This window comes from Bufo bufo, chromosome 3 (genome assembly GCF_905171765.1).
Source record: "Bufo bufo chromosome 3, aBufBuf1.1, whole genome shotgun sequence".
NCBI lineage: Eukaryota > Metazoa > Chordata > Amphibia > Anura > Bufonidae > Bufo > Bufo bufo.
Genome location: NC_053391.1, coordinates 614,663,486 through 614,688,876, shown reverse-complemented (window position 1 = coordinate 614,688,876; position 25,391 = coordinate 614,663,486). Strand labels below are relative to the sequence as shown.

General features: G+C 44.0%; 1 protein-coding gene across 1 annotated transcript in view; it reads right to left on the bottom strand.

The window, feature by feature from the left end:
* WDFY2 (WD repeat and FYVE domain containing 2) overlaps positions 1-25,391 on the bottom strand; it is a 91,342-nt gene that overhangs the window by 21,322 nt on the left and 44,629 nt on the right. Inside the window, exons 3-7 of the mRNA XM_040426047.1 lie at positions 24,139-24,212; positions 17,185-17,239; positions 15,234-15,384; positions 12,546-12,658; positions 8,579-8,705 (exon numbers count right to left, since the gene is read on the bottom strand). Coding sequence (XP_040281981.1) covers positions 8,579-8,705; positions 12,546-12,658; positions 15,234-15,384; positions 17,185-17,239; positions 24,139-24,212 — 520 coding nt within the window. The remainder of the gene's footprint in view (positions 1-8,578; positions 8,706-12,545; positions 12,659-15,233; positions 15,385-17,184; positions 17,240-24,138; positions 24,213-25,391) is intronic.

Genomic DNA, 25,391 nt, shown 5'->3' with positions numbered 1-25,391 from the left:
AGTAGGAATAATAGAGCGATGGCCCAACATCGAGAACCAGAGGGGACAGACTCTCTGTAACAGAACAACCATATGAACGATTTGAAAAGAGCGATTGTCCTGGATCAGAACGTGTTAATAGCCGGAATCCTTTACCATTTGCTAAGCCTGTGACCTGCCTACTAATAGACGCCTATGTAGAATCATGCAGGTAGTGGATAATAAATAAGGAACTGGGAACAATATTTCTATCAATGAAATTTTTAGGGTGGAACCATCTTTTAAATGATGTCATAATATTCTGGTTCAGGTTACAAATTAAAAGGGTGCTCCAAACAGTACGGCACATCCAGTACCGGTATATTATAGGTAGTGAGTCACAAAGAGGGGGAGCTGGCCTGACACCCCGATAATAAATTACTATTTTGTTATTTTGTCACATGATAGATGTGCTTATTCCACAATATTGGCGCAAATTAAAGCTGAAAACTACGCCAGCCATTTCCGTTTATGGCGCACATACAAGAGTATCCAAGACACGACAAATGTATTAGGAGGTTTGCTCCTGTTAAAGGGGTTGTCCCACGAAAAATAGTATAGAATTTTTAAACCAGCAACTGGATCTGAATACTTTTGTAATTAAAATTTTATTCACTTCAGTTATTCACTGAATTCTGTATAGCGCCACCTGCTGTTTGCCCTTTTTCTAACTTCTCTGTCCAGCTCACTGAGGTTGACATACATGCTCAGTTCCATCCTTCAACTGCCACCAGCTGCAGCAGAAAGGACGCACCCCTGAGAAAGGACATGTCCCCTGAGCTGCCAGCTTGAAATAAATCTAGCAGAGCAATTGCAGCAATATATGGGCAGATCTCCGGATCCATGTGAGGTACAGGGCTGGTTCCAAGTTCGTTAGAGCTTGTCGTGTCCTATATGAGATTGGAATTTCATTTTTTACATTACGCATGGGATAATCCCTTTAATAACTTTAGCGCCTCTTACTCCAACGGACTTGTTCTAAGACTGGCGTCTTAACATAAATCTGCCACATGGCCTATCGTTAAGGACTGGGAACCTTAGGTAGGGTTTAGAGTTGAGCAGACCTGCCTTTTGGCAGATTCGAGTTCAGGTTCAAGTTTGGGTTTTATGTGAACAACGTAATGGATTCCGTTCTTACGGAATCCATAACGGAATTCAATGCCGCCATGCCAAACAGAGTGCATTTAGAGGCATTTGGTTTTGCATGCCGTCATAATACAAGTGTATGGCCAGCAGAACGGAACCCTCGGAGCTGGCCATACACTTGTATTGTGCAGCAAGCCGGCATTGGATTACGTGTTGGATTCCGTTAGGGGGTCGCTATAAAAAAATAAAAATCCAAAAACTGGATGTCAATCAATTTTGAGTACCAGATTTATGCCAGAAACGATAGTATACAAAATTTCAAGCCGATATTAGGTCCCTGGATTTGGAAAAGAGAGGGTGCAGGGAGGTTTGTATTTTCCCCCCTTTCTTCCATGTTTCTGTGGGTGCAGGTAGGGTTCAAGTGTGTAAAAACGAGGACGATTTTTCTCCCAGTTTTATATTTTGCAATTAAAAAAAATATATAAAATGAAGAAAAAAAAAACATATACAGGTGAAACTCGAAAAATTTGAATATCGTGCAAAAGTCCATTTATTTCAGTAATGCAAATGAAAAGGAATTGCATTATTGCAGCTTAAAATTTTAATTTTGTGAAAAGGTTCAATATTCTAGGCTCAAAGTGTCACACTCTAGTCCGCTAATCAATCCATACCCCAAGCAAAGGGGACCTGAGATAGTGACTTTGGGGTTTAATAAACTGTAAGCCATAATCATCCAAATTATAACCAATAAAGGCTTGAAATATCTCACTTTGCATGTAATGAGTCTCATATATTAGTCTGATCTTTTAAGTTGGATTACTGAAATAAATGAACTTTGCACAATATTCACATTTTTTGAGTTTCACCTGTAGGTTTCAAATCACTTCTAGTGATCATTATTACATGTGTAGAAATAAATCTCTCACCACTGTGCAGAGTGACCGAGTGCAAACACATTTTGGGGCAGTTACTAGTCCTACAGATGTCTGAAGCTTAGACCGGCTGTCTAGCTCTGCACCAGATTTATCACAGGGGCTCAGGCTGGATAATACATGTGCTGCAGCCATAGACACGATCGAGACAGAATGTTATCAATTCCAATACTTATATTTATTATACTAATTCCAATACTTCATATACTAATATTTGGTATTTTTCATTGGATTTTCACATTCAGTAGGATCTGATCGACCTAATCTGTCACAGATCATGACAACTCTGCAAACGGGTGTTGATTTCTGTGGCAGTTTGTGTAAAATGTCAGATCAGATAAATCTCCGAACAATCTCGGATTCGTAATCATGTGATTTCTTTTCAGCCCGCTCACGGACAGCGTAAGGGCTTTGAGCCTTATAAGGCTGGCTATACACGCTAGATGGCCATCAGCCCAATGTTCATTCAGACGACAGCTCCATACACATGCATGCTCGGCTGGGCGTTCATGCACCCTGAAGTGGGAGAAGGAGGCTGCTGCCAGACAACTCTTAACTGAGAATAAAAGTAATCCAACTGCCCGATCCTCATCTCCCCTGATATCTGCTGACAGGGGAAGAGCCGGGAGGACTCCATACACACTGGATGTTCAGCTGGTCCTGCCCAATTCGGTAGTTTCGGCTGACTTTTATCTAATGTGCATAACCAGCTAAGTTGGTCTCCAGCAGAAAAGTGAATGGTCGTGCAAACTAAATTAAAAAGGGTTTGTCCGATTTTTACTACTGATGTCCCCAGAATAGGTCATCAATATCAAATCGGCAGGGGTCTGACTCCCAGCATGCCCACCAATCAGCTGTTTGAAGAGAAGGCAGTGCTCAAACAAGCGCTGCCTTCTCTGCTCTGTTTACTTACTCGCCGCAGCAATGGCAGTGGTGAGCAGTGTAATTACAAGTATGGCGTCCCCATTCACAGCTATGGAACGGCTCTGTAGTATGCACATGAACAGACAGTCCCATAGAAGTGAATGGGGAAGCCATACTTGTAATTACACAGCTCACCTCTGCAACTGCTGCAGCCAGCAGGTAAACAGAGCGCTTGTACCAGTGCTGCCTTCTCTTCAAACAGCTGATTGGTGGGGGTGCAGAGTGTCAGAACCTGCTAATCTGATATTGATGATCTATATTGAGCATAGGTCATTAATAGTAAAAAGCAGACAACCCCTTTAAGTAGTGTTCCGGCACATCAAAATGTCTAAACAGAAAGATATGAAAATCAATCCTGTGCAGACACTTATTCCCACAAGCAGTCGGAATTCGGCACAACCCGTTTCTAGGCAACAGCCATCGGTTGGCGTCCCCGGGTGTCACAGCCATCGGACCCAGATCTCATAGCTGAATACAAGGAGAAAAACAGCAGCAACAGATGCCATGGACTCATCAGTTATACACTACTAGCTGTAACAGCCCGGCCTATGTCTAATGTAATATACACAAAGACTACTTGCCTCTATTAGGGCTGTTTCACACGAGCGAGTCCATTGCAGGAATCACGCTCCATGTGTGAGTGTGATCCTCCGCTCTGGACTTGCAGGAGCGCACGGCATTATCATGATTTATAATGCTATGTGTCTCTGCATGGCCTTTTTTCCACAGAATCATAGTGACATTAAGCTGTCAGGATGATTCTGTAGAAATAAGGTCAAGCAGAGACACATAGCATTATAAATCATGATAATGCCGTGCGCTCCTGCAAGTCCAGAGCGGAGGATCACACTGACACACGGAGCGTGATTCCCGCAATGGACTCGCTCGTGTGAAACAGCCCTTAAGGATGCATATCAAATTGTGATCCCGTTTGGCACGAGGACATGTGTAATTGGAATATTGAATATCAAAAATCGAAATACTCGACTGGGAGTGCAGCGTCTGCTTTTTCAAGCCAGAAAATTAATTGTTATATATTGGCTTAGACCCCAATCCCCATCTGGGGCGGAGTTCTTGAGTAGAATGGCAGAGATCCTACGCCTGAAAAAAGGGTGTATACATTAAAAGAAATTGCTTGGCCAAGTTCTCCAGAATTTGGGACAAATGGATTGAGTATAGGTCTAAGGCGACTTAGGTTGGGCCTGTGGTTCTCCGGAATGATGTGAAAGAAATGGTCTTAGAGGTCAGTGTGATGTAGTATCGTACACATGTGAGATTCGAAATGGGAAGGGAAATCGGGATGGATATCAGGCAAAGGACAGTGTACATATTCTAGAGTATGGGTGACATCTAGGGCAGTCTTTAACGCGGGGCAAAAGGGGCAGCTGCCCCGGACCCAGTTGCTCCTGGGGGCGGCGACAGGGCACAGGGAGATGAGCGCTTCAATAGTCATCTGTATCGCCGTCCTCAGGACAGCGATACAGATGGAAGTGTTGCGGCGGGGCAGGGGAGGGAAAGGAGTCTCCCTTCCCTGTTCCTCTGATAGACTGCAGGCCTAGTACCTGCAGCCTATCAGAGGCCGATGCAGGCGGCAAAATGAAGTCATCGTGCCACCTGAGCCGTACAGCGCGGGACACAGGCCGGAAGAGGCCTGCATCGTATCGCTGCCAGCCTGATGGAGGCAAGTATAAGTGTTTATTTTTTTTAGATGGTACTACTACTGGCACATGATTGGGGGGCATCTATGGGGGTACTTGTTACTGGCACATGAATGGGGGCATCTATGGGGGCACATCTTACTGGCACATTATTGAGTGGCACTATGGGGGCATCTATAAGGGCACTTCTTACTGGCACATTATTGGGGGCATCTACTGAGGCCACAAAATAGAGGTATTTTATATGGGGGAAGGGGGGGAGAGGAACCCTATGGGGCTTCTACTGAGGCCACAAAGAAGGGGTATTTTATATGGGGGGCTTTGTATAAGGGCATTTTATACTGGGGCACATTATGGTGGGTACTATGGGGAAGGGGAGAGGAGTACTATAGGCTCATCTACGGGGGGCTCTAAGAAGGGGTATTTTATACTTGCAAATTATGGGGGACACTGAGGGCATCTACTGGGGCACTATATATGTAGCATTTTATACTGGTACATTATGGGGTGCACTAGGAAGAAGGGGGGAGAGGAGCACTATGGGGGCATTTACTGGGGGCACTATATAGTGGTATTTTATACTGGAACATTATGGGGGCACTATGGGGACATTAGCTTAACTGGGGGCATTAAAAGGGGGTATTTTTTGCACTGGCACATTAAGGAGAATTACTACTACTGGGAGCATTATGATGGGCTTTATTACTACTGGGGGTCTATGGGGAACATGATTACTAGTATGGGCACTATGGGAGCATTATTACTTCTGGGTCACAGTGGGTACATGTTGGGGGCACTGTAGGAGCACTATTACTACCATGTGTGCTCTAGCAGAGAATTATTCCTATTGGTGGGACTTTTGGGAGCACTATTACTGTGGGGGCACCTTGGCACAGTATCAGCTTACCACAATTATTTTTGGGGGACGTTATGTTTACACTATTAGTGTCAGGGGCACTATTTGCTGGCCGCTGTTATTTTAGGGCACTATGTGCCAATAATTGTTGAAGGGCACTATCTGCATGGTACTACTATTATCAGGGGGTCTATCTGTTTCTGCAGTATAGTATTGGAAAGCACAGCGGCATAGTATTGGGGGTGGTAGGATGATTTGTCCAGAAGATGGGAGGATGATGGAAAAGTAGTAAACTAAGATTCTGTTTGTCAAACTGCAAAGACGAGAAATGGCTAAAAAATGGTGGTCTGGTCTGAAGGTCTGAAAGGAGAAGATGAGGAAAGGGAACATCTACATCAGAGGAGACATCACTGGATGTAAGAGGTAGGGGGCGCTGTATTACCCTGTATGTAGGAGGGGGGTGGAGGGGTTAGTAGTACAGTACTATCTGCACATTGTGAAAAAAAAAAGTAATCTGCAAAATACTATATATTTGTGTCAGAAGTTGTGCTTTTTTATTTTTTGGAATAATGATACCGCCATTTTATTTGATACTTTTGTGCTGATTCTTTATTTTTCTCTATATTAAAGGGGTTGTCCAGGTTTAGAGGTGAACCCAGACATACCCATATTTTCATCCAGGCAGCCCCCCTGATGTTAGCATCGGAGTATCTCATACTCCGATGCGCTCCCTTGCCCTGCGCTAGATTGCGCAGGGCAAGGGCTCTTTTGTTTACAATAACACACTGCCGGGCGGAAGCTTCTGTCCGGCAGTGTGTTCGGTGACGTCACCGGCTCTGATGGGCGGGCTTTAGTGCTGCCCTAGCAGTTTTACTGGCTAGGGCAGCGCTAAAGCCCGCCCATCAGTGCCAGTGACGTCACCGGGCTTCCTGGCAGCCCCATGGAGAGCCCGGTACGTCACCGGAACTCCTGAGAAGGCCTTTGCCCTGCGCGATTGAACTGCTCCGATGCTCAAGTCAGGGGGGCTGCCTGGGTGAAAATGTAGGTATGTCTGGGTTCAGCTCTGAACCCTGACAAACCCTTTAAGGGACACTATAGTCACCAGAACCACAACAGCTAAACGTAGTAGTTCTGGTGTCTATAGCATGTCTCTGCAAGCTTTTTAATGTAAACACTGCCTTTTCAGAAAAAAAGGCAGTATTTACACTACTGCCAAGGAACACCTCTAGTGGCCACTCATCATCATTAAAGTTTACTACTCTACGAAGTGTGTGGATTTTGTTTTTTGTTTGTGTGTTGTGGTGGAGGGTGTGATTGCATGCTAGGGTGTGGGAAGGCGGGATCCAGGGGGCCCAAGTAAATTCTTGCCCAGGGTCCAATCAATATTAAAGACGGCCCTGGTGACATCTGTCTCGCTGTTCAGGTACATCTTGAGCATCTCGGTGGTGGCGTGTCCGTCTCTTCGCTGGTGGGGAGTGGGTGGATTGTTGGGTGGTCTGTTTATAATCAATAACAAACATTACTGATATTGGAGTACGCTTTGGTACCATGTACTTTTATTGTCGTATGCGGAATGTGGTCTGCGACATAGTCTCAAACATACTACACATGGTCAATGGAATGAATGTACCCATATATATATATCCTGTGTCTGGATTGGAAGTTTTTTCTTTTCCTGTAAAATGTTTAAAAATGTAACTAAAAATTATCTGATTTAATATACACAAAGACATACAGGACAGGCGCAGATTTATAGAGGCAGGCTAAGAGTTTCTTTAGGGTTGTGAAAGAATGTTTTTTTTGTTTTTTGTTTTTGGCAAACCCCCTACTTGGCTGAACCTGTAAAGGGAAGCTTACTTACCTGCTCCTTTTCCTCCAGGCCTGGGCTGCTCCATTGGGTCCCATCGCTGTAAACATCCGGTTTGACATTGCCACATTCAATCACTGGCCGCGGTGGAGACCGGATCCCCTTGCGTCATGTGACCATTTGTCATAACGCAAGTCCGTCACTGCCGCAGTCAAACCGGACCTAGGCCTTACAGCTAGGCAGCCCAGAGGAGCATCGTAGGTCTAGAGGAGAAGGACCTCGGAGTCTTTGGGGGAAAGGGTTGCCAAAAAATAAAAAAATATAAATCATTATTGCACAACCAACTAACCAGGCAATTTTCATGAACAAACCAAACGATCCTGATAATGGTCTGATTGTGAGCGGAGGTTATAGCTGCATTTACAGTATATGCAGCAATCCTCTCCTCTGTACAGGGACGAGTGACTGCTTGTCCTTACACAGAGTCATTGTGGGTGATCGGTTGCACATTTACACCCGCCAATTATCAGGAACGAGCGTTTGTACAAACATTCGTTCCCAATAATAGGACCCATAATCTGCCAGTGTACAGGGTCAGAGGTTAACCCAGGGTCTTGTGTGCCCTACTGTCGACAGGGCAGAGGTGGAGGCACCTGCTGCATCCAGCTGTCATACAGCCAGAAACAGTGTGGAAGGGATTGGGGAAATGGAGGATCTCCTGGCACACAGGGAATACATCTCTAATCAGCTCTAGTGGTCTTTTCTATCCCTCTGAATCCTTTCCTCTACCCGTCCCTGCTGAGCGGGCCGACTCCTCCTGGTGTGAGGCTATTAGGGTGCTCAGAAGCACCCCCTTCTCAGCCTTTCATAGTCGCACAGACATCTTCTTTTCCCTCATTTTTTTTAACTGTATTAATCTAGACAGATTTTTTGAGCTACTGAATGGACACAAAAATACAATCAAAAGCGTGGAAACTGCAGACTGCTGGATGGTGAGGAAGACTTATTTTATACATTGACATGTACTAGTGATTGATACTAACAGCTATATAAAGACAGGTACATTGTAGACTCTGTTCACTTCTGTGTCATGGCGTCTGTGCTGGCTCTGCTGTACGGCAGATCCCAAAGACGCCTGGTGGACCCCTTTAGCTTATTACGGGGTCCACCACGATTCCACCACAGCAAGAATACCGTGAAATGCCGACTTATTCCTGCTTTCAAATCTGACAGAGGCTGTGAACAGAGCCTCCAATATAGAAGTGAAACCCTCCAGAAGAATCCCACAGTTTCTTACTGATGTCCTTGCAGTTCTAGAGCCATTCCTTTTCGTCCCCCGATGTCCCATATGATAATGGAGTGGTCAGAACTGCCGGAAAATAAAAGTCTCTGTACCGGGTCCCAACACAAGGACGTCACACCAGCTGGGGATGAAGCAGAGATTAATAGGGTCATCGCAGGATTTACAGGACACTTGGGCGTATCTTGAGTCATTGGACGGTTCTTATGTCTACAAGTTCTGATCTACAGCTAATAACCAACACTTCACAGAGCAGATCCATCAGAGGAGTACAGGGTCTATTGATTGTTAGTGACGTCAAGGCTGGATATAAGAGCGGTACTTGCCAGAAAACGCCAGGAATCATTAGTCCACTAGCACCTCTGACAAGTCATTAACAATTCAACAGTTTCTTCGGCCGCCTTTGACTACAAGGGCTGTATCATTAGCAAATGTTACGCTTTCATTTATCTTCATCCTTTTCCTGCTTTCATATGTTTTAGTTGTTTTGTACTGTTTAGGTTACATGCACACGACCATTGTGTGTTTGCGGTCCGCAAATCGCGGATCCGCAAAACACGGACAGCCTTTAATATAACTGCCTATTCTTGTCCGCAAAGCACGGACAAGAAGGGGACATGTTGCGGGGCCACGAAACTGAGAAAAGGATGCGGACAGCAAACGGAGTACTGTCCGCATCTTTTGCGGCCCTATTGAAGTGAATGGGTCCGCATTCGAGCCGCCAAAACTGCGGCACGGATGCGGACCAATACAACGGCCGTGTGCATGAGGCCTTACTGTGTCAAAAACAACTATTGCTACTTGGAAAACTGACTATCCCTTGAAATCTGTCATCAGGGAAACAAGGGCGCAGATCGCATCTGTTTTATTTGTGGTTTTTTTCCCAGGGAACGAGGATTTATCCTGAAAAGGACAAAAATTGGCCATGCTGACACCACCATGCCTGGCGGTCTATGAAATTGTCTGACATCCGCTATCCCACCCCACCCTATGGCCACAAGCCTGAATGTTACTTTGGCGGATCTACGAGTCCATATTCATACAGAAGTCAAGAGTGGAAAGCTGTAGGCTGAATGGGACTTTCATCTGTAAGCTATCATAAGTGCATGGCCACTTACCAGATAAATACTTAGGGCAGTCTTGATCAGTATAGGGTATCTGTCACTGCTTTACCCCCACAAACTATTGCAATGGCTGGAGAGGTGATCCCAGGGGTGGATTGGCCATAGACTTTACAGGTAAATTTCTAGGTGGGCTGATGCCCAGGGGGCCGCCTGAGCACTCCTCACGGGTAGCAAGTGGAAGTTTTTGGGGACATATTTTGTTCTGCTGGCAGTATTTTGTGATGGACTGAGGTATTTGGTTCGGTGGTAGGGTGGTATAATGTGCCGCAATATGGCATTGCTGGCGCTGCCTACTTGTGTTGGCCCCGCCTTACATCAATTTGGACCCGACTACAAAACAGGGCCACTTTTAGTATTTTTTCCAGGGCCACTTTAAGTTCCCAGTCTGCCCCTGGGTGATCCCAAGTCTGGATTCTGCACTTAGGTGCCCTCTCCATTATAACACGGAGCTTAGGAGTCCAGGGTATTACTTTTGCATACAGCACATGGACCCTTTGAGGGCTGACTGCTGGAAAATACCAGAGAGTACAGACAAAAAGGAGGTACTCCGAATCAGCATCTTTTCACCTATCCAGCGGTAACAGTGGGGTGCATGTGTGGTGGTTTCTTTCCAGGTCTACATACAATATATTTTTTGTCATGGGTGGTACAATATCCGAAAGGTTACGATATGGTCACCCAAGTGTATGAACCTTTTGGACATGTATTCTACATACAGGGAGCTTTAGTGGCAACACAGAATTAAAAGGGATCTTCTGGTTTTTATTTATGTATTTTAATTTGTTGATATAATAGAAAATTATACAATTTTCAACTACACATTTATTTAAAATTTTGCTTACATACCTGCTTATATTAGGCTGTTGACCCCTATCTGCACAGCAGAATGGTAGAGCTCAATTCTGTGTAATACATCAGTCACGTGAGACACCCCACTGACATTCAGTAAGCAACAGTGTGACATGACATGTATGTGATGGGTCATCACACAGGACACTTCCGTGGGATAACTACAAAGAACTAATGGTGGAAACCATTGTGGCTATAACAGCTATTTCACTGTATGTGTGTTTATATGGCTGCCTGTTTCCAGGTGATTTGTAAAATGGCTACTTGTCTCTAGGTGATGTCATGTTGTCAATAAACGGTAAAAAAAAAAAAAAACAGGACACAGAGGGGAGACAGGGAGAACAATGTTAGATGTTTTTCTACACTGACAGACAGCTGCAGGCACTAATTCTGTACATACTGTATACATATGTGCTGCATCTCAATAAACCGCCATTCACCTGTTAGATATCTGGACAGTTAACTGAATGCCAGAGATCACATGACCAGCTTGAGTTCACATGACTAAAACCATATTAAGTCTTGTGCCGATGTCCTATGGATGTATTTTACAGGACTCGCATGGGCCGTATCATTTTTTTTTCTTTTTAGAGAGCGGCTAATGTGCAGATAAGGTGTGCGAGCAAAATGTTAAATACATGTAAATTAGAAAATTGGATAACTGCCTATTCTCTAAACAGATAAATGTAATCATTAAAATCGGAATACCTCTTTAAAATCACAGGCTAATTTATTTTACCGTAAAGCAGATCACACTAAAAATACCAGAAAACATGATGCACAAGGCAGCGATAAGCCAGCTCTGTCACACTAGTCATGGAAAAAGCAGACAGCTAAAAAGACCTGGGGATTAAGAGAAAGTCTGAACTAGTAAATTGCTGTAATTAGAGGGTGATGTTAATTCCTAGATGATTTGCACGGTCTAAAACCCACTGATGACTGCTGTATGGGAATAACTGTGAAATCTAGCAACGTGAACGCGCCTTGAATTCTCAGTATAAACAGTGCGCTAATGCTGCCCAAATGGAAAATCTAAGCACATCCCTACGGGCCAACTGTATTCGACAGCAACACAATAGCATAAAGCTACATAACAAAATACATAATCATAAAACTATTATCTCTATGGGAAAGGTACTATAGTAATACTGTCCGCATTAGGACGCCATGATAAAAAGGCAGATTTAATACACAATAATCAATCACTGGATATCAGAGTGCATTCTCGTTCGGGTTTCTACAACATCAGGCGGTATCTGCTGGCATGAAATAAGGTTCTCCATGAGTAACAGCTTCTGGATCAGCCTGTGGTGACTAAACACGCTTCTATGAATCACCATTTTACCGAGGAGACCTCTGGATAACTGGATATATAAATGGCCAACTCATATAGTAAACCGACGTGATGTTGATCAGTAGAACTTGGGTAAAGTTGTCCATACAATACATATTAGATCAAAACCGGCTGAACCCAAAGATGCTGTTGGGAACAACCAAAGATATAAAGTGTATGGAGGTGTCCCCACGGTTTTTGACAGATATTGGGGACAAGAAGGACTGGGCATTTTAATATGCATTATTCCTGTGGGGGATTAGCCACTACCATCAGAAGGGTCTTGTTCTCCTCTCCCCATTAAACATGTACACAAGTCCAGTGAAGGTGAAGCCAGCATTGCAAATAGCAAAAGGAGCATCTCATATGAGATGGGATATTTGTAGGAGTTTGGACCCCCCACCAATCCTGAAAATGAAGGGTCCGCATTGTGGACATTCCCTTCACATTTTTTGTGGACATCTTTGCACAGTGGTCCCCAGACCATTTTCAGGATCGGTGAAAATCCTGGAAGCAGGACCTCCGCCAATCATAAAGTGATGGCATATCCTGAGTTGATCAGATGAGAACAACTCTTTATTCTAGCAACTTCTCTGAAGTCAGCAAATGACTCCGCCACCTAAAGTGAGCAATACGAGTAAACAGATAAATCACTCACCTGTATGTCCTTTAAATGTAGTAATGAGGCTACAGTTGTCTTGTTCAAGTTTTAGAATAGTGACCTGCCCAGAATGGTCACCAACAAACACATGTCTTGTCTCCACGTCAAATCTGATGCATCAGAGTCAAGGAAAAAATACGCGAAATGGAAAAGTTCTTCAAGAGTTTTCTATAAAGGAGAACGGTTGGTGTCAAGGTGCCCCTGCACCTTCAAGCAGCTCTTGAAAATAAAAGTCAAAACAAATTAAAGGGGTTCTCCAGGAATTATTTAAAATGGCCACAAGCAACCTGTCCTAGAACGTGAACAGGGCTGGTTGCCACTATATGCAGAGCATCCTAGAGGGTAGGCACTACAGTGCTCTACAATAGATGGTAATGATGCTATCCTGCCTATGATATGCCATCATGGCTGAGCAGCCTACAGGAACGCTCATCACCGCTTAGTATATGCAAGTGCCAGAGCCTATTATGTAGTGAGGACACCCTCATCGTCCTAGACAGCTCTGCAAGTGGTGGCAATAAGTCCTGCTCACATTCTAGGAGAGGTTCCCAGAGAACCCCTTAACCAACAGCACAGTAAAACCTGAACTTCTCCACATATACAAACTTGTATCTTTAAAAAAAAAATGGTAAACATTCCTGTTAAAGGGAACTGGTCACCAACAATTTACCAACCCACCCCAAACACAACACATGTTCCTGTATGCTAATGAAGAGAGATGAGTCCAGTGAATGTTCTTCACTCGAGAAAAGTCCATCTTCTTCGTGAGCTTCCTTGGTAACCAGGCTTCCTTGGGCTTAATGGACAGTCTTCGCTATTTCACACCTACAGATGAAATCTTGCATTGAATGCCTTATCTAGGGCAGGTGCGATATGTGCAGGACTCCCATCTGGCCCAAGAGCTAATATGAGCATGCACTGGGCTTGAGTAACGCGGTTATGATGTCGCCTTCATTCTTTCCCTGGTATGTTCCAGCCGAAGTGGAAAGGAGGATCAATTCATTGACCGAACACTTTTCAAAGCTCCTAGAAACGCTGTAAGTGGAATCAAACAGCTAGGGAGAAGTGTGTGTCTACGTGGGGGTCCAAGGCATTATACAGTGCCTAAGCTAGACAAGGCATTCGATGCAAAGACATGTCAGATTTGAGATAAGATTACACAGGTGTCAGGCTGGAAAAAAATTATCAAGCAGAATTACAAAGAAAAGTGAGCTGTCCTGGTGACGTACTGCATTGTGGTTCTAAGTAAAGACTGCACACGTACGTTGCAGAATTTCTAGATGATTTTGTCATTATAGGTCAGGAAACGGGGCTGTGTTAGCTGCTGGCAGGTTCCCTTTATGTAATACACTTACTAGACCTCCAGATCTTCAAGACCGTGTTGTATACAAAAAGATGAAATGAAAGCCGTCTTTTATTTACAGACTGTGAGATTTACAGAGTACTGAATAGTTAATAAAGCACTGCACATCATCTGGGCAGAACATAAGGCTCTGCTCAATTATAGCCGCTGTAATTGGAGACTGGGAGCTGGAGGCAGTAGGAAGAGGTGAAGTGGTTCCCATGGCAAGGCTTTCAGGTAACACGTGCCACCACAGCTGCTGCTCAGAATGCAGGTCTCAGCATATGAATTCTGCATAAATCCTCTCCAAAAGATTAGGAACACCATTTATAGAAAATACGCAAAAAAAATGGATGTGATTATTTTGCCTACTGTACTCATTTCTTCCCGAGAACCATTCGTGCTGTGAAAATGAATGAGGTACAATGCTTCACCAATGTTGAGGTTGTGCCAAATCAAAGTCCTTCTGGGACATGATCTTCTCAGCATACCACACAATTTGCTGAAAGAACGTAGTGAATTGTCCCCATCTGACCTTTCACTCTATATTAAAGAGTCTTTCTGACCCCAATATACACCACATAAAAGTTCCTAAATCTAAAAGTTCCCTAAAATACATGTTGCCACTGTCCTTGGATTTGGAGATGATGTTCCCGTCCACTGGTCAGTGGGAAGCATCCTATGCAGCCCAATTGACTTGGTGTTGCTGGAAGTTACCGGGTCTGGGAACCACCAGTCCATGCTATTTTGGAATGGCAAGTTTATTTGGAACTTGCTTTATTGGCCACCTTGAAAGCAGATTGTGCCATGATAGGGACTGGAAAACCCCTTTGGTATCACACCCACCCCCAAAAAAAAAAAGATTCTCCTGAATCATTGCTCGACAACAGCCCATGATTCACACTACACCATCGGCATACTATAATCAATCTTTTCTCCTTTTCTTTCTTACGCTATGGTTCACTCCTCCTGCCCATGTAGTAATACCCCCATTGGTTCCCAATGTGTGGGAGAGTTGCTCTATTCCGGCCCTAATTCTCCATTCTGACAAAGGTGGTTCGCCATATGGACCATGCCACCTACATTTCTGTCTAGATCTAAGACAGGGGCTTGGAGGAGCGGTGAGAGGTCCAGGTCTTTGCATTATTTTGTACGTGTGATCAGCCTACTGGGCTTGTTGCTATAGAATGAAAGTTTTCATAAAATCAATGAAATATGACCCTGATCTACCGTCCCAGAGAAGATTACATCATGATGGAGTTTTAATATTCAAGTACCATGAAAGGTTTTGCACACTCCACGACAAGAGTCCACTTTTATGGAGTAGGACTGTGAAAGGATACTGCAGACATGAAGCACAGGCTGTAGTGCGGTAGTTTCCTAGACGTTCCCCAGTCTCTGAGCAATGCCAGGTAAAGAGCTTATCCTGACCTGTACTCAGCATCCACTCCATCTCCAGAATGAAGAGAACCATGGTTACTCTGCTCTGGTGTGCTGTATGGTAACAACACATCTAGTTATAATCGTTACTGTGGATTCAGGTAGGTTACAGTATTCTAGTCACCCTGTTATAACAGTAAAACAAAAACATTAGAACTATCCAATATGTAGAAGTTTGGTAGTGGGGCCTTCACAGATTTTGAGGATGACAATTTCAAGTTTTCACTGCAGAGGTGGGTTATGGAAACCTCAATGTGAAACTAATTCAACTTTGGGAGAATCTTTATAATCTGTATTTTAGTAGAAGAATCTAATCCCGATTATGATCACTGACTATTTCTGAAAAACTCTGAAGGCAGACATTTTCTGTGTCTTTAACATAGGCCCCTTTGGCCTCCCTTAGCTCAGCCCCGTTGCTTCTTGACTTGGAGGCCTGAATAAATCGGCGACAGACTGGTTCCCAGAGTTGCTTGGCACCCCATTTAGAAGGCTGCTGGTGTTAAAGAGGTTTGCTGGGTGAATTAACCTAAAGGGGTTTAGAAAAAGTTAAAACAAGGCACTTACGAATGTATTGTGATTGTCCATATTGCTTCCTTTGCTGGCTGGATTCAATTTTTCATCGCATCATACGCTTTTCCTATAGTGTACAAGCACGGCCACTACCGATGCTGGATTGCAGGGTAGTCATAACCCCTGGATACGAGCAGTGTATAATGTGATGGAAAAATGAATCAAGCCAGCAGAGGAGGCAATATGGATAATAACAATACATTAGTGAGTGCCTTGTATTAACTTTCTCTAAATGATAAATGCAACTTGCTGAAGTGAGACTACCCCTTTAAATGGTCACTGTATCGTCACACAACCTATGTCTATCTGCCAATGTAATAAAATTGCAAAAATGTAAATCACTTTATTTAACAAAAACACTATCTTCCACCTCTAAAAGTGCCCTAAATTGCTGGCTACTAAGGATCTCCCTTACTGCTAGGTTGCTGTCCACTGCTGGTTGTTAAATGGGTTGTCAGCTTTATTTATACTGATGAATAGGTCATCAATATCAGATTGGCGGGGGTCCAACTCCTTGCACACACACAGATCAGCTGTTTGAAGAGAAAGCAGCGCTTTGTGCAAGCGCTGCCTTCCCTTCATGGTTTACCTGCTCGCCATCACCACCGCAGCAGTGAGCAGGTACAATTACAAGTCGTCCCATTCACTTCTATGGGATGGCTCCTTTCTATTCAAGTGAATGCTACAGAGCCAATAGGTCATGAATATAAACAAAGCGGACAACCCATTTAAGTGAAGTCCATCTCTAGCAGAAGAAACGTGAGAAGGGTTTTAGGAAGTGAGGGCATGTCCTTTGTGCTCCTGCATTACACAGCGATCATACAGTAGAGCGTGTCCTGTCTGCCCCTGTCCAATCCACCATAGCTTTATCACCTGCTTTCACCTGTGTTATTAATAATAGGATTAATACATGTATCTGGAAAACCTCTCCACACAAAGTATGCCTTTACAGCACCACAAAAATAAATACAAATACCATTCAAATGCGGTTTTAAATAGGAACAGTTTTAGGAAAGTGGCTATGAAAACCGTGTTGGGTACCGGAATAGAAAACATACGGTAAGTAAAGTTTTGTGGATACTACACTGAAGCAAACACGGGAAAAAAATGCCAAAAATCACAACATAAAATCGCAGCATTTAATTAAAATTGACAGCATTAAGCACATTTCTATAACTATACTGTAACAGCTGGAAATGAGGCTTCAGAAACCGCTGCAGGCACAGACATCAGGGCAGCCCATACAGTCAATATACAGTAGATACCAATACAGGACATCCTTACCAGAATACGTTCTTGTGGGGGTCATTTTGTTATAATCTTCAGCTAAAATAAATTCCTAGATAAAGAAAAAAAATGACTTAAATTTAGTTAAAAATCAATCTATCACCAGGATATTCAGGTAGGGATAGCTCGGCTGAATGCAAAGATACCTGTCACTTTAGCGATCAATAGGTTCATTCTCGAGAAAAAAGTATATTTAATACATATGCAAATTAGCAGATAAGTGCACTGAGGGCGGGTGCAAGCCACTGTGTTCACCTTTGCTCCTCCTACTTCCCCTGCTAGCCCCTCCCTCTCCTTGATTGACAGGGCCAGGCAAGATGTATATGCAGGAACCTGACCCTGTCAATCAAGAAGGAGAAAAAATGGGTGGCAGAGAAATGCGGAGGAGTACAGGGCCCGCCCTCAGTGCACTTAACTGCTCATTTGCATATGGATTTAAATAATTTTTTCTCCAGAATGAGGCAACGGATCACTAAGTGAATGGTATCATTACATTCAGCTGGGCTAGTCCTACAAGGTGTTTTCTGACATTCTGGTTTTGGAACCAGACGACTCAGAGATGGGTTAAATGGAGTTGGATTCATCAATGGATGCCATACGATCAGTTTTCCAGGTCTTTCCTAGCCTTTTCACCAGACAGAACAGCACAGTCTGCCATGGTATGCTCTCTGGCAAAAATGCTTGAAAGGAACTGAAAACACGTCAAATGGAGTCCAAAAATGAAGATCAAAGATGAATCCAACTCTGTCTAACCCATTAAAGTCAATGCATCCATCACGTTTTTGGATTCAGATGTTTACTCCTGACACAGAGAATTCAGCCTTCTAGCCAGTGTCAGACTGGGGTTCTTTGGGCCCACCTAAGGAAAGTCCAACCCCCATATGTTCATATATATAAAAATACATTTCTGTGGTCTGTCCTTTATTCATGGTCAAATAACTGGCCCAATCTGCACCAAATTTGTCATATACGTAAATTAGGTGCTTAATAAGATTTTAGATCAGGTTTCAGCTCTCTAGGACATACCGTTCTTGAGATATTCCCAAACATGCGAACATGCCACCATTAAATGACCCATATTAGTCCTTCATTGTTCCCCTCACTGACATACACATAGTTTTACATCAGGTTCACAAAACAACCCTGTCCTTTTTCTTCACTGTTATAAGGGTACAGTGGATGCCAACGTTATGGGGGCGCAGTAGATGTCTTTTAGGCCTCATGTACACTTAAATAGGTCAGCAATCCGCCAGATACGATGCGGAGAGGAGGCATGGAACGGAAGACTACAGAGCACTTCTGTGGACTTTCTGTCCGTGCATTCGCACTGCAAAGAAATAGTGCATGTCCTATTTTTTTTTATAGTGCGAACAGATCGCGAACCCATTCAAGGGAATGGCTCCGCATCCGCAGATGGTGACCACACGGATGGTGCCCTTGGACTGCTATTTGCGGTTCCCAGCACGGCACAGACGGCCTATGGCCATGTGCAAGAAGCCTTAACCACACACAAAAACAACAAATGAAATAGACCAGTGAAAAGCCTCGTCCTTCTGCTAGTCATCAATAAAGTCTAATAGGTTTTCAATCAAAGAAATAGAACCCAGTGGAAAATGACGAGATCCCCAGCAGGACAAACAAGGGCAGATTGGGAACTAAAAGTGGCCCTGTAAAAAACATAAAAGTGGCCCTAAGTTGTAGGTTGAAACTGACAGAAGGCGGGTCAAGATAATTAGGCAGGGCCAGCAATACCATAGTGCGGAGCAGTAGACTGCCCAATCTGAACCAAATACCACAGTGCAGCACACAATACTGCCACCTGCGCCATAGTATTCAACTGTATCGCTGTCCTGAGGACATATATACAGTTGAATTCAGGAGGGCGGCTGCTGGCCAGATGGGTAGGAGAGAATCAGATCATTATGAACCTGGCTGGCAGCTGTGAGGAGGGCTGGGGTGGCCTTCCTAGGCATCCGCCCACCGGGAGATTTCCCTGTAGCATCCACCCCTGAGGTCAAATTTTTTTTTTTCCTTCTAGACCTTTGTATTATAATATTACACCCTGGGCCTACTGGAGGATCCTCTGGTGGACTGTGCTTATGGCTACAAGCTGTAATATTAGCCAGAAATTATGTTATTCTATTTCATGTTGTCCTATTATACCAAGGCTAAACTGAAGTGCCTGGTACGGCAGGATGTAGATCAGTTCTCCCTTCGGTACAAGTCATCTATAATTGTCTTACACTAATGAGGACAAGAGAGCACAGGAGACTGCCTAAAATGGCTAAATAAATGAAACTGGGGCAGGAGTGAGGTATTTTGAGGATACAGACCTGATATTCCGAGCCAGTTGGGAATAGCACCGAGACACAAAGTGTGAAGGGGGTTATAAGTAACATAGGTAACCTGCAGGCCAACACTGTGACTGCAGAACCTGCGTAATGAGCTAAGCAGGGTGAGGTTGTAAATAGCCAACAGCCAACTAGTTACTAGGCGGACAACAGTCTGAAACCAACATTTATCAATGGTCTTCTGATGTCATGGTTATAACCGTCTCCTATGGCTTGCCAACTGCATTTCTAAGAGCTCAGTTATTATCATCCATCTGCTTTTACCTTTTTAGAAGATTAAGAGGGTTGTATGATGTATCACAGACACCTTCCATACACCCTATTAGGACATATGGACATCATAGATTGGGTCCCCATTCAGAACCCCCCTCTATGAACTAGAGCTGAGAGTCGGTAAGAGCGGTTCCCACCCTGGCATCACCAGACTAGGCATTCATTTACCACTGAAAGGGGAATGTATGGGTAGTTGCAGCTTCTCACCAATAACTACTGATTACCAGGTGGGTGTCTATGGGTTTAATTCTATAGAATGGCAACATAGGCTATAGATGTACTGTATTTCTCCAAAACGTGACTTATCATGGCCGATTTCAGTAGTATAATCTGCTGTGGTGCTAGTGAAAAGGGTAGCCCGAGACGAGAGTTGAAGAACTTAAAGGGGTCGGCCACTTTCTGGTTACTCCAACAATAGTTAAATAGGGGCGTTCACCAGGTACTGAAACAATTACAATTCTGGAGCACTGCCTTCCTTCTACCCAAGAACAATACATAAAATTGTTACAAATTAAAAATGGCTGGCTCACAGTAACATACACTCACCTAAAGAATTATTAGGAACACCATACTAATACGGTGTTGGACCCCCTTTTGCCTTCAGAACTGCCTTAATTCTACGTGGCATTGATTCAACAAGGTGCTGATAGCATTCTTTAGAAGTGTTGGCCCATATTGATAGGATAGCATCTTGAGGGATGCACATCCAGGGCACGAAGCTCCCGTTCCACCACATCCCAAAGATGCTCTATTGGGTTGAGATCTGGTGACTGTGGGGGCCATTTTAGTACAGTGAACTCATTGTCATGTTCAAGAAACCAATTTGAAATGATTCGAGCTTTGTGACATGGTGCATTATCCTGCTGGAAGTAGCCATCAGAGGATGGATACATGTTCTCATTCTGTTTACGCCAAATTCGGACTCTACCATTTGAATGTCTCAACAGAAATCGAGATTCATCAGACCAGGCAACATTTTTCCAGTCTTCAACAGTCCAATTTTGGTGAGCTCGTGCAAATTGTGGCCTCTTTTTCCTATTTGTAGTGGAGATGAGTGGTACCCGGTGGGGTCTTCTGCTGTTGGAGCCCATCCGCCTCAAGGTTGTGTGTGTTGTGGCTTCACAAATGCTTTGCTGCATACCTCGGTTGTAACGAGTGGTTATTTCAGTCAACGTTGCTCTTCTATCAGCTTGAATCAGTCGGCCCGTTCTCCTCTGACCTCTAGCATCCACAAGGCATTTTTGCCCACAGGACTGCCGCATACTGGATGTTTTTCCTTTTTCACACCATTCTTTGTAAACCCTAGAAATGGTTGTGCGTGAAAATCCCAGTAACTGAGCAGATTGTGAAATACTCAGACCGGCCCGTCTGGCACCAACAACCATGCCACGTTCAAAATTGCTTAAATCACCTTTATTTCCCATTCTGACATTCAGTTTGGAGTTCAGAAGATTGTCTTGACCAGGACCACCCCCCTAAATGCATTGAAGCAACTGCCATGTGATTGGTTGACTAGATAATTGCCTTAATGAGAAATAGAACAGGTGTTCCTAATAATTCTTTAGGTGAGTGTATGTACGTATAATACAGAAAATCATACAGAGAATTCACAGAAGTAGAAGTATGAAGGAGAGCTCATCCAGAAATAAAGGGGCGCCTGTCCCTTTATTGAGTCTGAACACTACTCTGTTCAAAATGCTGTTCTTAATGTCAAAAATACAAACCCAAGTGGGGAACAAATGCGGCATTGTGGAGATGAAATCTGTGGTACAAGGGCATCTAGTTACACTGGTTAATGAGATCGTTCTTTCTAGGTCAAGTGGAAGATGACAAATTGCAGTGAAATGTAATAGATGAGACTTTATCTTTATGCAACTGTGAACCGGCGCTGATAGCAAATATGGCCGAGGCCAGGTGCACTGGATGCAAGGCTTTATCATTTCACATATTTGAAGATATACAGGGGAAATACAGTTAGGGGGACAGAGGTTATTACTGCACTTTTTCATCTAAGCTTTGGAGCCTGAGAAGTAGGGCTGAAACGATTCATTGATTAAATCGATGAAATTGAGGCGAAAAAATCCTTGATGCAGTTTCTCTGCATCGATGAATCGTTTGAATCACATGACCTCGGAGCGGGAGTAAAATGTAGCTTCTCACTCACCGCCTTCATGGCCTCCTGAGTCAGCACCGCGCTGCAGGGCCTTGCGTACACACATCCTCAGCGCGCTGGCTGACGATGTGTGTGACGTCAGGTCCCAGTGCATGCTGGGATGAAGACGCGTCTCCTGCGGACTCCGTGTGCCAGCGCACGCCGCACTTCCATTAAAGGTAAGTATAAAGTTAGCAGCAACAGCGGCGGGCCAGGGGGGAAACGGGGGCACCTGTGAATTAGCAATGGCATGTTATTATCGGCGGGGACCAGGAGGGGGGGGGGGGGACTGGTTAATTGGGGCACCAGGCTGCGATTTGGCATGTATAAAGAGATATGAGAGGGAGGTGGGGGGATGGAGAGGGGTTAATGGGGGCACCTGTGATTTTGGCATGTATCAAAGTTATTGGCGGGGTAAGAGGAGAGGGGTTGATGGGGGCACCTGTGATTTGGCATGGGCATGTATAAAGTTATTGGAGGGGGGGAGAGGTTAATCGGGCAACTGTGATTTGGCTTGTATAAAGAGATATGAGCGGGAGGCGGGGGGATGGAGAGGGGTTCACCCTTTGAGGACCGACCAAGGGACGTATTTCTCCCATGTTTTTAATTGCCTGTATCATCTGATTAAGAATTTAAAATACTTTTTTTTTTTTTTTTTTTGGTTTGAGTCAAAATATTAGTTCTGATCAACAAATGGATCTAGCTTTATTTATTGTTCAAATACATTCTTAAAGGGAAAAAAAATAGAATTATTTTTATATTCATGACGGTAATCTTGTGGTCCTCAAAAGGTTAATTGGGGGCACCTGTGATTTGGCATGTATAAAGCTATTGGTTTGGAGAGGGGTTAATGGGGGCACCTGTGATTTGGCATGTATAAAGTTATTGGCGAGGGGGAGGGGTTAATGGGGGCACCTGAGATTTGGCATGTATAAAGCTATTGGTTTGGAGAGGGGTTAATGGGGGCACCTGAGATTTGGCATGGAGGGGATGATCTGGGGGAGTGGGGGACATGGTGGATGGCATGGAGGCAGAGGGGAAGGGGGACATCATGGCAATCTGGATGGCATGGAGAGGCTGCTGATCTAATGGCACTGGGGGAGTGGCGGACATGGCAATGGATGGCATGGGGGTCTGGCTCTGATTGCACTGCAGCAAGGGAGGGTGTGATCATGGTGGCATGGGCTCTGATTGTGGGCTTGCGGCATGGGGGGACTGATTTGATGGCAAGGCTGACTGGGGGGCTTATCTGTGGCTGAGATCTCTGATAGTCTGATTTGGGGGGGGGGGGGTGTAGTTTGATCTGATGATCTGTGTTCTGATGAAAATTAGATGTAATAAATAAAAATATTGTTTTTATAAAGCAATACGTTTTTTTAAGAAGGTTTTTCTTATTAGATTACTCAATTAATCGTAAAAAATAAATCGATAGAATACTCGATTACTAAAATATTCTTTAACTGCAGCCCTACTGAGAAGACACAAAGGTCCTCCTGCACCAGTACTATAAATGACGTATAGTTAGGAGCCCTGCTGCAGAAGTCACATTGGGCCCCTGCATTTAACCCTCTGCATCCTGGTGGTCTAATATACCTTACACAATAACATTTGTAAAACTTCTTAGGCTAGTTTCGCATATGTGGCAAGAGATCAGACACGCCTGCCGGCCTCATTAACTATAATGGGATGCGGTTGATAACCGGCAAATATGGTGGGATTTGGCCAGAAAAAAACATTGCACATAGTGTTTTTTGTGAGGCCGATTCCTGGTATTCTATGCTGAAACAGCCTACCGCAATTGTGAAAGACGCTTTAGTTATATAAAAATGGGGAAAAAACACTTCTAGGCCTCCTGCACACGACCGTATTTTTCAACCGTGTGCTATTTGCAGACAGCACATTGACCCATTTCTTTCTATGAAGCAGTGCACACATTTTTTATATATATATAAATATATTTTTTTTTTTTTTGCAGACCCATTTATCTGTTCCCCAAATTATACAACATGTCCTGTTCTGATCGGTTTTGTGGACGTGACTAGCCCTTTCTATTGATGGGAATGAGAAAAAGACAGAGTGCAGACAGAAGGTATTTTTGCGGACTTGTTGGTGCATGAGGCCTCAACCGCAGACTGTCCATCTTATGTGGAGAAACATCATTTACCATATACTTACTGAGATAGTACCATTGTCTAGCCCCACAGACAGCCTTCGGGTTTCCGGGTTAAAAGACATGCATGAACATGGAGCTGAAAGAGATGAAGATGTGATGGTGTTAGAAATGTTCCTATACTCAACTCATCTATCACGATACATACAGTCCCCCCCACACCCCACCCCCAGAAATCATATAGTGTACAGAGACACTACCGATTCCTGTCATAGAGCCACAGCCACTCCATGTGCCAGTGTATGAAGTCTGCCTTAGGAACCGTATTCCTCCGTTATATGTGATGAAGCACGCCACATGCGATATTGGAAGCACATAGACACACAGTGCTGGCACATATGACCGTGTGGATGATAACAACTGCATGCTCAAATCTTGAGTCTTTACATACAGTTGCAGAAAAAGTATGTGAACCCTTTGGAATGATATGGATTTCTGCATAAATTGGTCATAAAATGTGATCTGATCTTCATCTAAGTCACAACAATAGACAATCACAGTCTGCTTAAACTAATAGCACACAAAGAATTAAATGTTACCATGTTTTTATTGAACACACCCTGTAAACATTCACAGTGCAGGTGGAAAAAGTATGTGAACCCTTGGATTTAATAACTGGTTGAACCTCCTTTGGCAGCAATAACTTCAACCAAACGTTTCCTGTAGTTGCAGATCAGACGTGCACAACGGTCAGGGGTAATTCTTGACCATTCCTCTTTATAGAACTGTTTCAGTTCAGCAATATTCTTGGGATGTCTGGTGTGAATCGCTTTCTTGAGGTCATGCCACAGCATCTCAATCGGGTTGAGGTCAGGACTCTGACTGGGCCACTAAAGAAGGCGTATTCTCTTCTGTTTAAGCCATTCTGTTGTTGATTTACTTCTATGCTTTGGTTCGTTGTCCTGTTGCAACACCCATCTTCTGTTGAGCTTCAGCTGGTGGACAGATGGCCTTAAGTTCTCCTGCAAAATGTCTTGATAAACTTGGGAATTCATTTTTTCTTCGATGATAGCAATCCGTCCAGGACATGACGCAGCAAAGCAGCCCCAAACCGTGATGCCCCCACCACCATACTTCATGAGGTTTTGATGTTGGTGTGCTGTGCCTCTTTTTCTCCACACATAGTGTTGTGTGCTTCTTCCAAACAACTCCACTTTGGTTTCATCTGTCCACAGAATATTTTGCCAGTACTGCTGTGGAACATCCAGGTGCTCTTGTGCAAACTGCAAATGTGCAGCAATGTTTTTTTTGGACAGCA